This window comes from Ipomoea triloba, chromosome 10, assembly GCF_003576645.1.
Source record: "Ipomoea triloba cultivar NCNSP0323 chromosome 10, ASM357664v1".
Lineage (NCBI taxonomy): Eukaryota > Viridiplantae > Streptophyta > Magnoliopsida > Solanales > Convolvulaceae > Ipomoea > Ipomoea triloba.
In genome coordinates this window covers 22,801,064-22,813,762 of record NC_044925.1, presented here as the reverse complement: position 1 = coordinate 22,813,762, position 12,699 = coordinate 22,801,064, and the positions used below count along the sequence as shown (strand labels likewise).

The 12,699-nt window shown below is 34.5% G+C and overlaps 1 protein-coding gene across 1 annotated transcript; it reads left to right on the top strand.

The window, feature by feature from the left end:
• The first annotated feature begins 2,151 nt into the window (after positions 1 to 2,151).
• Positions 2,152 to 5,592, top strand: LOC116031417 (uncharacterized WD repeat-containing protein C18H10.05-like). Its single transcript, XM_031273620.1, has 8 exons — positions 2,152 to 2,343; positions 2,704 to 3,831; positions 3,926 to 4,016; positions 4,112 to 4,269; positions 4,358 to 4,409; positions 4,531 to 4,610; positions 4,690 to 4,783; positions 4,864 to 5,592. Exons 2-8 carry the CDS (start codon positions 2,722 to 2,724, stop codon positions 5,382 to 5,384), a joined length of 2,106 nt encoding a protein of 701 aa, XP_031129480.1. The 5' UTR covers positions 2,152 to 2,343; positions 2,704 to 2,721; the 3' UTR covers positions 5,385 to 5,592.
• The last annotated feature ends 7,107 nt before the right edge of the window (positions 5,593 to 12,699 follow it).

Here is a 12,699-nt window from a genome sequence, read left to right as displayed (position 1 = left end):
ATAACTGTCACAATTTTTTTTAAACATATATATGAAGATTTGAGAATGAAGATATGACAATTTTTTAGTCCTAGTACGGAATATAATATAAGTTTTGAATATATATAGATCATTTTACTTGAACAAATATTCACCTAGTTAATATGTAATGTTCAGATATCACAAAAGAGTGATCACGCAATTATTTATATTAATGTATAAAATTGTTGTTTTTCTCTACTAAAATTTTTAATTTCATTCACTTTGTACAATTATTTATAGAACTTTAAAAATTATATAATACTCCGAAATATTTATAAAATTTTGACAAACAATAGTCTATCTTTTACTTTTAATAAAATGATTGACCTAATTTACCTTCGCTACACATACTACCTTATTTGGTTATGGATAATGTTACTTAGCTTATATAGGGATTTATATACTAAAATATAATTAAGGTTTTATTTGAAAAAAAAAGTTTTTAACATTCTTTTATTTAAGTTTGTCTTTGTGAATAATCAATATATGTAAGGAGTTGTGAAATTGATCATAAGTTAGATTATGAAGTGCAAGTTTTGCACAAAAAGTTTTGTGCAAAAATTTATTTAGATATAGATACAAATACAATTGTTTGATTATAAAGTTTTTCAAGAAGTAATCAATGTTAAATGTATTAAAATTAAATTTATACAATTCTATGTAATTTAATTTAATTAATTTGTAGTCTGTGGGTCAACACTAGCGATCGGAATAAAAGAGTCATTTTCATTTTTGGTCCTACTGTTATTGCGGCATTGCCAATTTTAGTCCACTTCATTAATTTTTGCCGCATTGCGGCTAGTCTTATTTAGTCCTTGCCACTTTTAGTCTACCGCTAAAATTTTCGTCAAATGACCGTCCAAAATAAGGGTATTTTTGGCCTTTTAATGCTTTGGTCATCTCACCCTTTACAGTGGTTTTCCTTACACATTTTTATCCGAAGAGGTCCAACGAAAGCCATGTGAGCCACATTACAAAGCCATGGCTTTTGCCGGACCTCTTCATTGGATGAAAATGTGTAAGGAAAACCACTGCAAAGGGTAAAGGAGATGATCAAAGCATGAAAAGACCAAAATACCCTTATTTTGGACGGTCATTTGACGAAAATTTTTGGACTAAAAGTGGCAAGGACTAAATAAAACTGGCTGCAATGTGGGCAAAATTAATGAAGTGGACTAAAATTGACAATGCCCCAATAATAGTAGGACCAAAAATGGAAATGACTCGGAATAAAACTACTAAGTGTATTCTATTGGTCAGTTAGGAGATGATTGTTTGTTTAATAAAGAAGAGGGAAGACTAATTTCTTTAAGAAAAATGTTTCATTGATTTTAAGGATGACCTATTACTCTACTAGGCTACGAGTTAAGCGGGGAATAAAAAAGCCACTTTTTTTTTACAAATATTCAGTACTCACCCTCAAACACACTATAACTATCGGCTTACTACAAGAGTTAGAAAATGAATTAAAAAGGGAGAAAAAATCTACACAAAAAGGAGATTATTAAACACTATTACATTGATGAGATGCCTCTGGAACTAGCCTAGTGGTTGATTACATGATCTCAATTCATGGATGGAGGCAGTAGGGTAGAGGTTTGAACTCCACCTCAAACATCATTGGAGTTAGATTCTCCAAATTGGAGTAGAGTGTGGGTTAGGCTCTTTGTTCACACAATAAAGCATGTGACTGACTGAAATACTTTGACAGATAACTGGAGGCTATGATATAAACAGTGTTATAATAAATGGTGCTCATCCCTATCAAATTAAATACAAAAAGTATGATTAATCCCACGCAATTAGTACACACCAAGTGACCAAACACCTGATTTTTTCAGCACCAAGCCAATCAGAATTTAATATATGATTGACCATTTGCCTTTTTCCTTAATTAAATGTCGTTTAGCAATTAGCAATTTAGCAGTAAACAAGATTTCAATTTCAAGTGCTGATAGGTTATTGGCACTGTTTATGAAGGGGGTTTGGGGTTTGGCGCCACATGACATGAATGAATGCTATATCGTCACAACCGGTGGTTGAACGGACGCATCAATCAAGACAAGGGCAAAATCGTCACACCACCCTTCTGCTTCGATGTTGTGTTATATAGTGGCGTCTGAAGGTGAAAGCCTCAACCCGTTTCGCCATTTTTCTTATAAATTCGAGTTTGACTCGTTTTTTCTACTGCGAATTTCCGTTTTTTCTTTCTGCATGTTCCCATTTTCGGCCTTTTCGTGGTATTCGAGGACTAAGAACCGACCTTGAGGCGAACTGTGTTTCTAGTTCTTTCTTTTTTCTCGTAATTTATGGAAAATTGAGGTAAGAAAAGTATGGGTTTTGGTTTCCGATGTTTAATTAAGAATGTTTTCCCCATTTTTTTTATTGGGCTCTGCTTAAATTGATCTTATGGGAGTGGTTCTTCTGGGTTGGTTGTTTTATGTTAATGGTTGATTATTGATGAAGAACACGTTTTCTCCTCGCATGGCGGCCTTTACAAGATCTGTGGAAGTGGGCTATGATTTATTTCTTCTTGTTTTCTTTGTGATTTTAGTTCTTCATTTTGAAATGGAATTTCCAGAAAGTTAAAAAATTGATCTTTTGTACGGAGTTTTTGTTTTATGGATTTTTGTTTTGATATTTACATGTTTTCCTGATTTAATTTCCTTGTATTTGTTCTAGGATTTTAAGGTTTAAGGAATGATGGGAAGTTGTGGCGAAACAAACGAGGATCACTTCTTTGACACTACTGGTGATGAGATAAGTTCTTTGTCTGATTGTTTTTATACTAGTTCTGGGACTGCCAATGAGCCATTAGATTATGAATTCTGGGCAAAGAACTTAGAAAGTGTGAGTGAACGGCGCACTAGGCTTTTGAAATGGATGGGATTGAGCCCTGAATGGGAAGTAATGAATAGAGATGAATCGAATGATGAATGTTCTGATAAGTTCAAAGCTGGGGATCATGATAGGATTAGTGACAATGGTGAGGCCGTTCTGGCAAACTCGGATTCTGAGGATCATTTCTTCTCGGGTCAATCTTCCCAATCAGGCGAAAACGATTCTCTGGAGGAGAACTGTTATTGGAAAATTAGGAATTTGGACAATGGAACAGAGTTCATGGTTGATGAGTTAGGTCAGGATGGCACAGTTAGCCGGTTACGAGAAGTGGGTTCTAATAAAGTGATCACTCTCGAAGAGTTTCAAAGAGCGGTAGGCTCTTCGTCGTTGGTTCAGCGGTTATTGGGGAGAGATTCGGAGGGATTTCGTATTGTTGATACGATGAGAAAGAAAGTGAAAAGAAATTGGCTTCAGAAACTAACAAAGCGGTCTCGTTTGAAGTCCAAGGACTCCAATGTAAACACGGGCATTGCCATTCAAAAGGTTCTGGTTCATACATGTAAAAAACAGTCGAAAGAACTGTCTTCGCTTTACAGTAGGCAAGAATTTCTGGCACATGAAGGTTCGGTCTTGACAATGAAGTTCAGCCCCGATGGCCAGTACTTAGCCAGTGCTGGCAAGGATGGAATTGTGCGTGTTTGGAGGGTGATTGAATCTGAATTGCCAAATAAACTAAACAATCAGGATATTGATCTTTCCTGTTTATATATCTCGCTAAATCATTTCTCGGGATTAGCATCCCTTAACCTTGATAAGGAGAAGATAGGACAGATGAAAAGAATGAGAAAATCATCAGAATCAGCGTGTGTCATCCTCCCGCCAAAGTCCTTCCAGATTCTAGAGAAACCAGTACACGAGTTCTATGGACACGAGGGTGAAGTCCTAGCTCTTTCTTGGTCAAAACATGGGGTTAGTATTCTCTATACATTCTGATCAAGAAAAAATTCTTGTTTTTTACTAGCCTTTATTCACCTTACCTGATTCTTTGAATCGCATTGTTCAGTATCTGCTATCATCCTCTGTTGATAAAACAGCTCGCCTGTGGCAAGTAGGACACGATCAATGTTTAGGCGTTTATTCACATAATAATTATGGTGAGCCTATTCTGTTCTATTTTGTGGGGTTTCTTGAACTCTATACGATTTTCTGCATACATATCAGCACATTTGACAATATAATCTTTATGCAGTGACCTGCATAGAATTCAATCCCGTGGATGATAACTACTTTGTTAGCGGTTCAGTAGATGGAAAAGTGCGTCTTTGGGAGGTGCACCGCCATCGAGTTATTGATTGGACTGATGTAAAAGAAATAGTTACTGCGGTGTGCTATTCCCCTGATGGAAAGGTCGGAAAAAATACACACACCTCTTTTTCAAATTTCTGTTTTGTAGGTTAATTTTAGTAAATTTAAGTTACCTTTTTAATTAAAGCAGGGTGGTGTTGTGGGCTTCATGGATGGGAGTTGCCGTTTTTATGATGTAGTAGGTACGTAAATGGCGTAATTGTTTCTTCTACTTGAACCCTAACTTTCCTGGCATGCTTTATTATGCTGTAGCGAATTTATCTGAGACTGCTCATATCTTTTATGCTTGCGCTCTTGATTTAGATAATTGCTTGCAAATGGGCTCTCAAGTATGCCTGCACGGGAAGAAAAAGCTTTCTCAAAACAGAATAGTCGGATTTCAGGTACTTTTTCTCGTTTATCTCAAAGAAACTCTTTTTGTTCGATGTATGAACTAAACAAAACGTCATTAAATTTTTCCAGTTCTGCCCAGATGACACAAGCAAAGTCATGGTTACTTCAGCTGATTCGCAGATTAGAATACTTAACGGCTCTGATATCATCTGCAAATTCAAAGGTGGGCATCTTTTCCCTACTACTATGTTTAACTATAGTGAGATATATATTTATCTAATTATCCTCGACCTGTTTCTACAGGGGTCCGAAATTCTGCTGGCCTGGTTCCTGCGACCTTTACATCGGATGGAAAGCACGTTGTCTCGGTTACTGAAGATTCGAATGTCTGTATCTGGAACTATAACGAGTCGCAGACTACTAAGACCATACGATCCTATGAAAGTTTCTACTCCCAGAACGCATCAGTGGTGATTCCTTGGTGCGGTTTGAAAACCGACCCTGCAGGATCACTGCAGCCAGGAAGCATCTTATCGAATGGGAAGGCGCTAGAGAAGTCGCTATCGTTTTCCACCGATTTGAGCCGTGGGTTCTCGTTTGATTCTCAGTTCAAGGGATCTGCAACCTGGCCGGAGGAGAAACTCCCTAATTTGAGCCCATCTCCATCTCCAGCAGTATCGAAATCGGATTACAAGTTTCTTAAGAGTGCCTGGCAAAGCGCATTGGGTTCTTCTCCAAATTTATGGGGTCTTGTGGTTGTCACTGCCGGGTTGGATGGATACATCAGAACATTCCTTAACTACGGTTTACCAATTCGTTTTTGAGATCATAATTATTCATTTAGCTGCTGCAGCCTTGAATTTGGGTGGCATGCAAAGATTCATTAGCACAGAGATTAGAGATGTTATGATTTGTTGTTGTATATGATATTCAATTCTGTACAATTAGTTTTCTTCTCACATGTTCATTCTAGTCAACTTTTTAAAGTACATATTAATTCAGTCCTTATCCGGCCGGTTCTCATTTCCGAAAGATTAATGCCTTTTAGATAGATTTTTGTTTTTGATTTTTTGTTCAAATGAGTGCTTTATCTACTTCCAAAAATGAATTATCATAAGAAGCCCCTGTTATCAAGTCATGACTTTTTGCCTCATTTTGGGCTTGTAACCCTGGAGCTCATTTTATGCCTTTAAGCCCAATTCCAATATGGGCCCACAGTTTAGGTAGCAGCAAATGGGCCAGCATAATCAATTAATTTACTGTATATGGAAGAAGATGATGATGAATTGGCCAACCTTGAGTTTAACAAAATCTCCCTTTCAACCCACTACTCAAGCATTGTACAGCATGTGTGCAACATTAGTGCAGCTTGGAGACAGTTTGATCTTATTTTACATTACACTTTGGAGATCTGATCTACCACTCAAGGTGACTTGAGTGTGTGGAGAAGATCAAACGATGTCAAATATGCAGCTTGGTGAAGAAAGCCGCCATTCAAAAAATTATCAAAAAGTTAATAGTCTTCTACCGAGTTAGTTCAACCCATGTTCAATTCGAGACGTGGAGTCTACGAGAAACCTGACTTCGTAGTAGCGAAAGCGAAAGCAGTGTTGATCTGCAGCCACAGTTAAGTCCAACCAAACTACTTAGTCAACTTGCACCATTCAATTAAGGTCCTAATATATAATATATAATATATATTATTAGGGAAATCTTACACCTGAGAGGTAAGTATAATGCAGCTGAGATCACTTCCACGACATTAAAATTGTCCATGTGTTTCGTGAAGGCAACCAATGTGCCGACTTCTTAGCCAACATGGGCCAAAGCTCGCAGTTGAGAACATCCATTCTGAATCATCCTCCGCAGGGTCTTAATGAGCTTTTACTGCGCGACGCCTCGGGTACTGCTTCCCTCTCACCAAAAAGGTAGTTAAATTTAAGATTTTGTTTTAAAACTCATAAAATAATTTTGAAAGTCAATTTTTTTTTTTCAACCTCTGCTCGCTCAAAAAATTATTGTTCTCCCTCCCAAGACAGCAACCTCTTTATTATTCACCTGCTTTACAATATGAACCTTTAATTATTAATGATTCCCAAGCAAGTTGAAGCATGCACATTATGAGCAAGTCTTAATGCATTTATTATTTATATACGTTTGTCTTAGAAGTCCCAGAGTCCGTAGTCCGAGTTGTTCCCAATAGCTCAGACCTACCGCGGGCATAGTACCTCACCCCAACACTAATCATAAGTCGCTTTATGGAGTAGTGGCCTAGTTGTACATTCCTCTTATAAATGCACTAATCTTTTATCAATAATTTATATGAGTTAATTTTGGTCTTAAATTTATAAGATACAATACATTTTTAGTTCTTTTTTTTTTTTTAATAACATCCCTCTAGGTCGCCCTCTGGGTCGTCATTGCTTCCCCTCGGGTTGATTTGTCCTAGATCTATCCAGGGCCGGTTTTTTTTATTTGCGTGGCCCTGTGCTGGTAAATAAGTGAGACCCTATCAAAATATAAATAAATTGTGAATTAAAAAAAAAAAAAAAAAAACGTGTTTACCCCGGAGGTGGGATGTACGTGCCCCCAAGGCTGAAGGTGGTTTAATTTTTGATACGCACGGATGGGAGTATATATGGGCACAATAAATGTGAGTAAAATATATGTGGCACACAAGAAGGCAGCAGTAAAGATTGGTGGGAAACACAGAACCACTCATCATTTATGGAATTTGATGTGGTAATAACAATTAAGAAAGACAGTGCAGTTGCACCAATCACGTTCGCAGATCGGCTCTGCATATATGCAGGTTTTAAGGTGAAGAATGGTTGAGTTTTCGACCGGGCTACATACTTACAGGACCACCTCGTATGTCCTATACAGTAGAGACTTGCATGCCATAAATATGGTGGCCGGCCTACTGCATCAACTTGGTGAAAGATTCATCCATTTTGGGGTGTTTGGTAAAAATGGTTTATCAGTTAAAGTCTAGCTTGTTTAACTCGTTAAAGAATATTTAGTAAATAGTTTATCAGATTTCAAAAGGGAAAAAAAAAATGAAGACAATGTTGGAAAAATCACTATTTTTTTTATTGAAGATTTTTTCATAGAGTATATAATAGAGGGGAGTAAAAGCAAGATTAATTACCATTTACTATTGATATGTAAGCTAGGGTTTTTGAATGGATTAACCATTTATGTTTTACAGAGATTAAAAGTGTAACATTGATAAAATTTGATGATTTTGAACAAGTATAAGTGACGGTTGAATTGGATGTATTTTTAAATTCTTTTTCGAAAAAGGACTATTTGATGTAAGACTTTAATTTGTAAATTAATTTTACAACAAGGCACTTTTTTGAGACCCACCTGAAAGAGAAAATAAAATTATACTTGCGATGCGTGTCGGGCAAATAATTAACTTTTACATAGTATCATCAAATTAAAATCTATTTTACAATTATTCTTAAAAAAAAAAAAAGCGTGAAAGGGCCATTTTGCCAAAGAAAGGACAATAATTTTGCAAGTTGCATAAGCTAGAATAGGATACTATTATTTCCATTGAAACTAGAAATATCTATTGTTATACTATTTATTTAAGGGATAATAGTTAAATAAGCCCTTGAAGTATTCATAAAAATGCAATTAAATCTTCAAACTAAAAAAAAAATTCTAATTAGACACCTAAACATAAAAAAAAAAGAAGGTGAAATTATGTTCTGACAGCGAGTCATGAAGTAATCTTTTGCAATAGATATTCTGTTGTCACGTTGGCTATCACGACGTGAGAAAAGTTCTTGAGTTATGACACACATATTCATGTGAAGTGATCAAGGCCATCACGATGCTTCATCACGGCGTGGCGTACCTCATGATGCAACATGCTCTGGAAAATATAAATAAGAGAAGAGAAATTTTATTTGAAGACTCTTTGGATTTTAGACTTAATTTTGCACTTTAATTAGTGATTTCTCTATAGTAGAATTAACTTCTAATTCCTAGTCTACTTTCTATTCCTTAGAATCCTAGAATTTACCTTTCAATTCCAATTTCAATTTCAATTCAAGTCGTAGTTATATTCAAATGCATTTACATTTTGGAGCAAGAATTGAAGACTTGGAGTTACATTTTCATGTTCAAATAGATAAGTCAATTCTAGTTTCATTTTATTACATCTTTTATTCTTGTCTTGTTATTTTGATTTCTTGTTTTGAGATTGATATGGATTGCTATTTGCTTTTGAATCTATCGTCATTTCTATTGTAATCACGTGTGAGTAATTCTCTTTGGAGGGAGATAGGGATGTAGATTAGGTTCATGAAGATGAGGCTTGACTTTGATATAGATAATGTTAGTTAATATGATTCAGTTCCAATTGGGAAGTAATTACCTAATCTATACTTAGCGGGTTAATAAACCTTAGCTTACTTCACCTTTGAGAAAAGAGAAGTATGGGATGTCAAGACCAATGTGTTTGATGAAACGCCTCTTAGACATTAATATAATGAGTCATGATGAGAATATCTGTATATGTTCTAAGATGTGTGACCTTGAGAAAAACTTCCTCTCGGTTAAAAGGCATCAGTCATCAAATCAATTGACTCTTTCCCTTGTTCCTGGTTCGATTACGTTGCCTAGACCTAATTCAAGTTCATATTCCCCTCCGCTGTTTCTATTATTGTTATCCATTCCAATTCATATTTATTTAGTTACTTGCGTCATATATCTTTATTGAGGGCTAGATTTCTATAAGGAGTTTGAGTATTTTGCGTATGAGAGACATAAGCTTTGCATTTATCGTCAATATTGAATCATGCACTACACTTGGTAAGGTAGAAGTAAGTGGTAGTTTTAATTATCCAAACAAAGCAAATGCGTTGATAAGTTTTATTTAGCTTAATTTTTTATTTTTTATTTTTTGGCTTATGATATACAAAATATGAATCATTATTAAAAAAAGAAGAAAGATAAAAAACAAAGGGCGGCAAATGATAGCCTTCAATTGATGTAGGAGATACTACTTGTTTGTGGGATGAATATAGTTTATTATAATGATGAATATTTACGTACCTAAAAAGAAAAAAGAAAAAAGAAAAAACTATAGATCCATGGATTATTGCAACAACATCACATATATTGAAGCGATTGCGTAGACTACTTGCTAAAAGAAAATTGTAAATTGCTATTTTTTGTTCTTATGTTTTAGAATAGCGTTATTTAATTTTGATCCTTGATATTTTAAGACGTTACACTTTTAATTTCAAAGCGACAAAAGAGAAATGTAAAATAGGAATCACACTTTGTGTGTGTTCAATTTACTGCTACAACAACGACTGAACAAAATTTTGTTATTTCGTTTTCTATTGACGGACTTGCTACCACATTAAACATACGTATTGAAAAGGGATGGCACATAGTTTTCTTTCAGACCTACTACATGATCGATATCAATCAAGAAATATATGTTCTTTTGTTTCATCAATACTTTGAACTACACTCATTGTTGTAAATTTTTAGTAAGAATGTCATTATAAGTGGATATTTTGTGGTTTAAATATATGTAGAGTTCACTTGTAATTTGAGTCTTGTCAAAACGGATTCGAATTTTTCGAAGTATGACGCAGAAATTGATATATTGACGCTCAAAACGACTAATGGGTGAATGAGAAATTGAATGTCAAAATAGACTCATTTCAATTTCTCATTCACCCATTAGTGCTCAAAACGACTAATGGGTGAATGAGAGGGAGGTTAATGGTTTTTACAGTTTTTTGTACTGAGTTAGAGCAACCACATTAGTGGTAATTTTACGATTTTTGAGGGGAAGAAAGCCACATATAGGAGAGAGAATGTTGGTGAGAGAAGATTTAGTTCCTTCTGCAATTAAGGGATCTTCAAATCGTGTTTGCTGACATCCATTTCGAGGAAACAACATCTGCTGGGCGCGTCCTGACAATAATTTTTTTTTTTTTTAAAATAAGATTTGTTGTTTTTCTTTTCTTCCCCTCCCATTTTCTCTTTCCTAATTACAATTACAAAAACTACTCAAAAACCACAAAAACACACCATTGATAATGATGCTAGGTGAGAGAAGAGAGATAATTTAAATTAGTGCAATACATGATTTTGTGAGACCTACCTGCAAGAGAAAATACTTGCAATGCGTGTCGGGCAAATAACTAACTTTTACATAGCATCATCAAATTAAAATCTATTTTACAATTATTCTTTAAAAAAAAAAAGCGTGAAAGGGCCATTTTGCCAAAGAAAGGACAATGATTTTGCAAGTTGCATAAGCTAGAATAGGATACTATTATTTCCATTGAAACTAGAAATATCTATTGTTATACTATTCATTTATGGATAATAGTCAAATAAACCCTTGAACTATTCATAAAAATGCAATTAAATCTCCGAACTAGAAAAAATTATAATTAGACACCTAAACTTAAAAAAAAAATGAAATTAACCCATCTGACATGTTCTGACAGCAAGTCATGAAGTAATCTTTTGCAATGGGTGTTCTATTGTCAAGTTGGCCATCGCGACGTGAAAAAAATTCGTGAGTTATGACACACATGTTCATGCGAAGTGATGAAGGCCATCACGATGCCTCATCACGGCGTGACGTACCTCATGATGCAACGTGCTCTGAAAAATATAAATAAGAGAAGAGAAATTTTATTTGGAGACTTTTTGGATTTTGGACTTAATTTTGCACTTTAGTTAGTTACTTCTCTATAGTAGAATTAACTTCTAATTCCTAGTCTACTTTCTATTCCTTAGAATCCTAGAATTTACTTTTCAATTCAAATTTCAATTTCAATTCAAGTTGTAGTTATATTCATATGCATTTACATTTTGGAGCAAGAATTGAAGACTTGGAGTTACATTTTCATGTTCAAATAGATAAGTCAATTTAATGTTTTAAACAAAATCTTTGTGGTTAAGTGGCATGAAGGAAATTATGGTTCGAATCTCAGCCAAGAAAAATATAATAGGGGCATCTTTTAAGACTTCCACTAATTTTATAAACATTGATTTTCAAAGACTAATTAGTTAAAATTTTAAAGTCGTTGTAGTATAGATTGATATTCTTATTATTTCTACTGCAATCATGTGTGAGTAATTCTCTTTGGAGGGGATACGGGTGTAGATTAGGTTCATGAAGATGAGGCTTGACTTTGATATAGATAATGTTAATTAATATGATTCAGTTCCAATTGGGAAGTGATTACCTAATCTATATTCAATGGGTTAATAAACCTTACTTCACCTTTGAGAAAAGAGAAGTATGGGATGTCAAGACCAATGTGTTTGATGAAATATATGCCTCTTAGACATTAATGAGTCATGAAAATGTCTGTATGTGTTCTAAGATGTGCGACCTTGAGAAAATCTTCCTCTCGGTTAAAAGGCATCCGTCATCAAACCAATTGACTCTTTCCCTTGTTCCATCCCGTTCGGTTACGTTGCTTAGACCTAATTCAAGTTCCTATTTCCCTCCGTTGTTTCTATTATTGTTATCCATTTCAATTCATATTTGTTTTGTTACTTGCGTCATCTATCTTTATTGAGGGCTAGATTTCTATAAGGAGTTTGAGCATTTTGTGTTTGAGAGACATAAGCTTTGCATTTATCGTCAATATTGAATCATGCACTACACTTGGTAAGGTAGAAGTAAGTGGTAGTTTTAATTATCCAAACAAAGCAAATGCGTTGATAAGTTTTATTTAGCTTAATTTTTTTTTTTTGGCTTATGATATACAAAATATGAATCATTATTAAAAAAAAAAAAAAAACAAAGGGCGGCAAATGATAGCCTTCAATTGATGTAGGAGATACTACTTGTTTGTGGGATGAATATAGTTTATTATAATGATGAATATTTACGTACCAAAAAAGAAAAAAGAAAAAAGAAAAAACTATAGATCCATGGATTATTGCAACAACATCACATATATTGAAGCGATTGCGTAGACTACTTGCTAAAAGAAAATTGTAAATTGCTATTTTTTGTTCTTATGTTTTGAAATAGCGTTATTTAATTTTGATCCTTGATATTTTAAGACGTTACACTTTTAATTTCAAAGCGACAAAAGAGAAATGTAAAATAGGAATCACACTTTGTGTGTG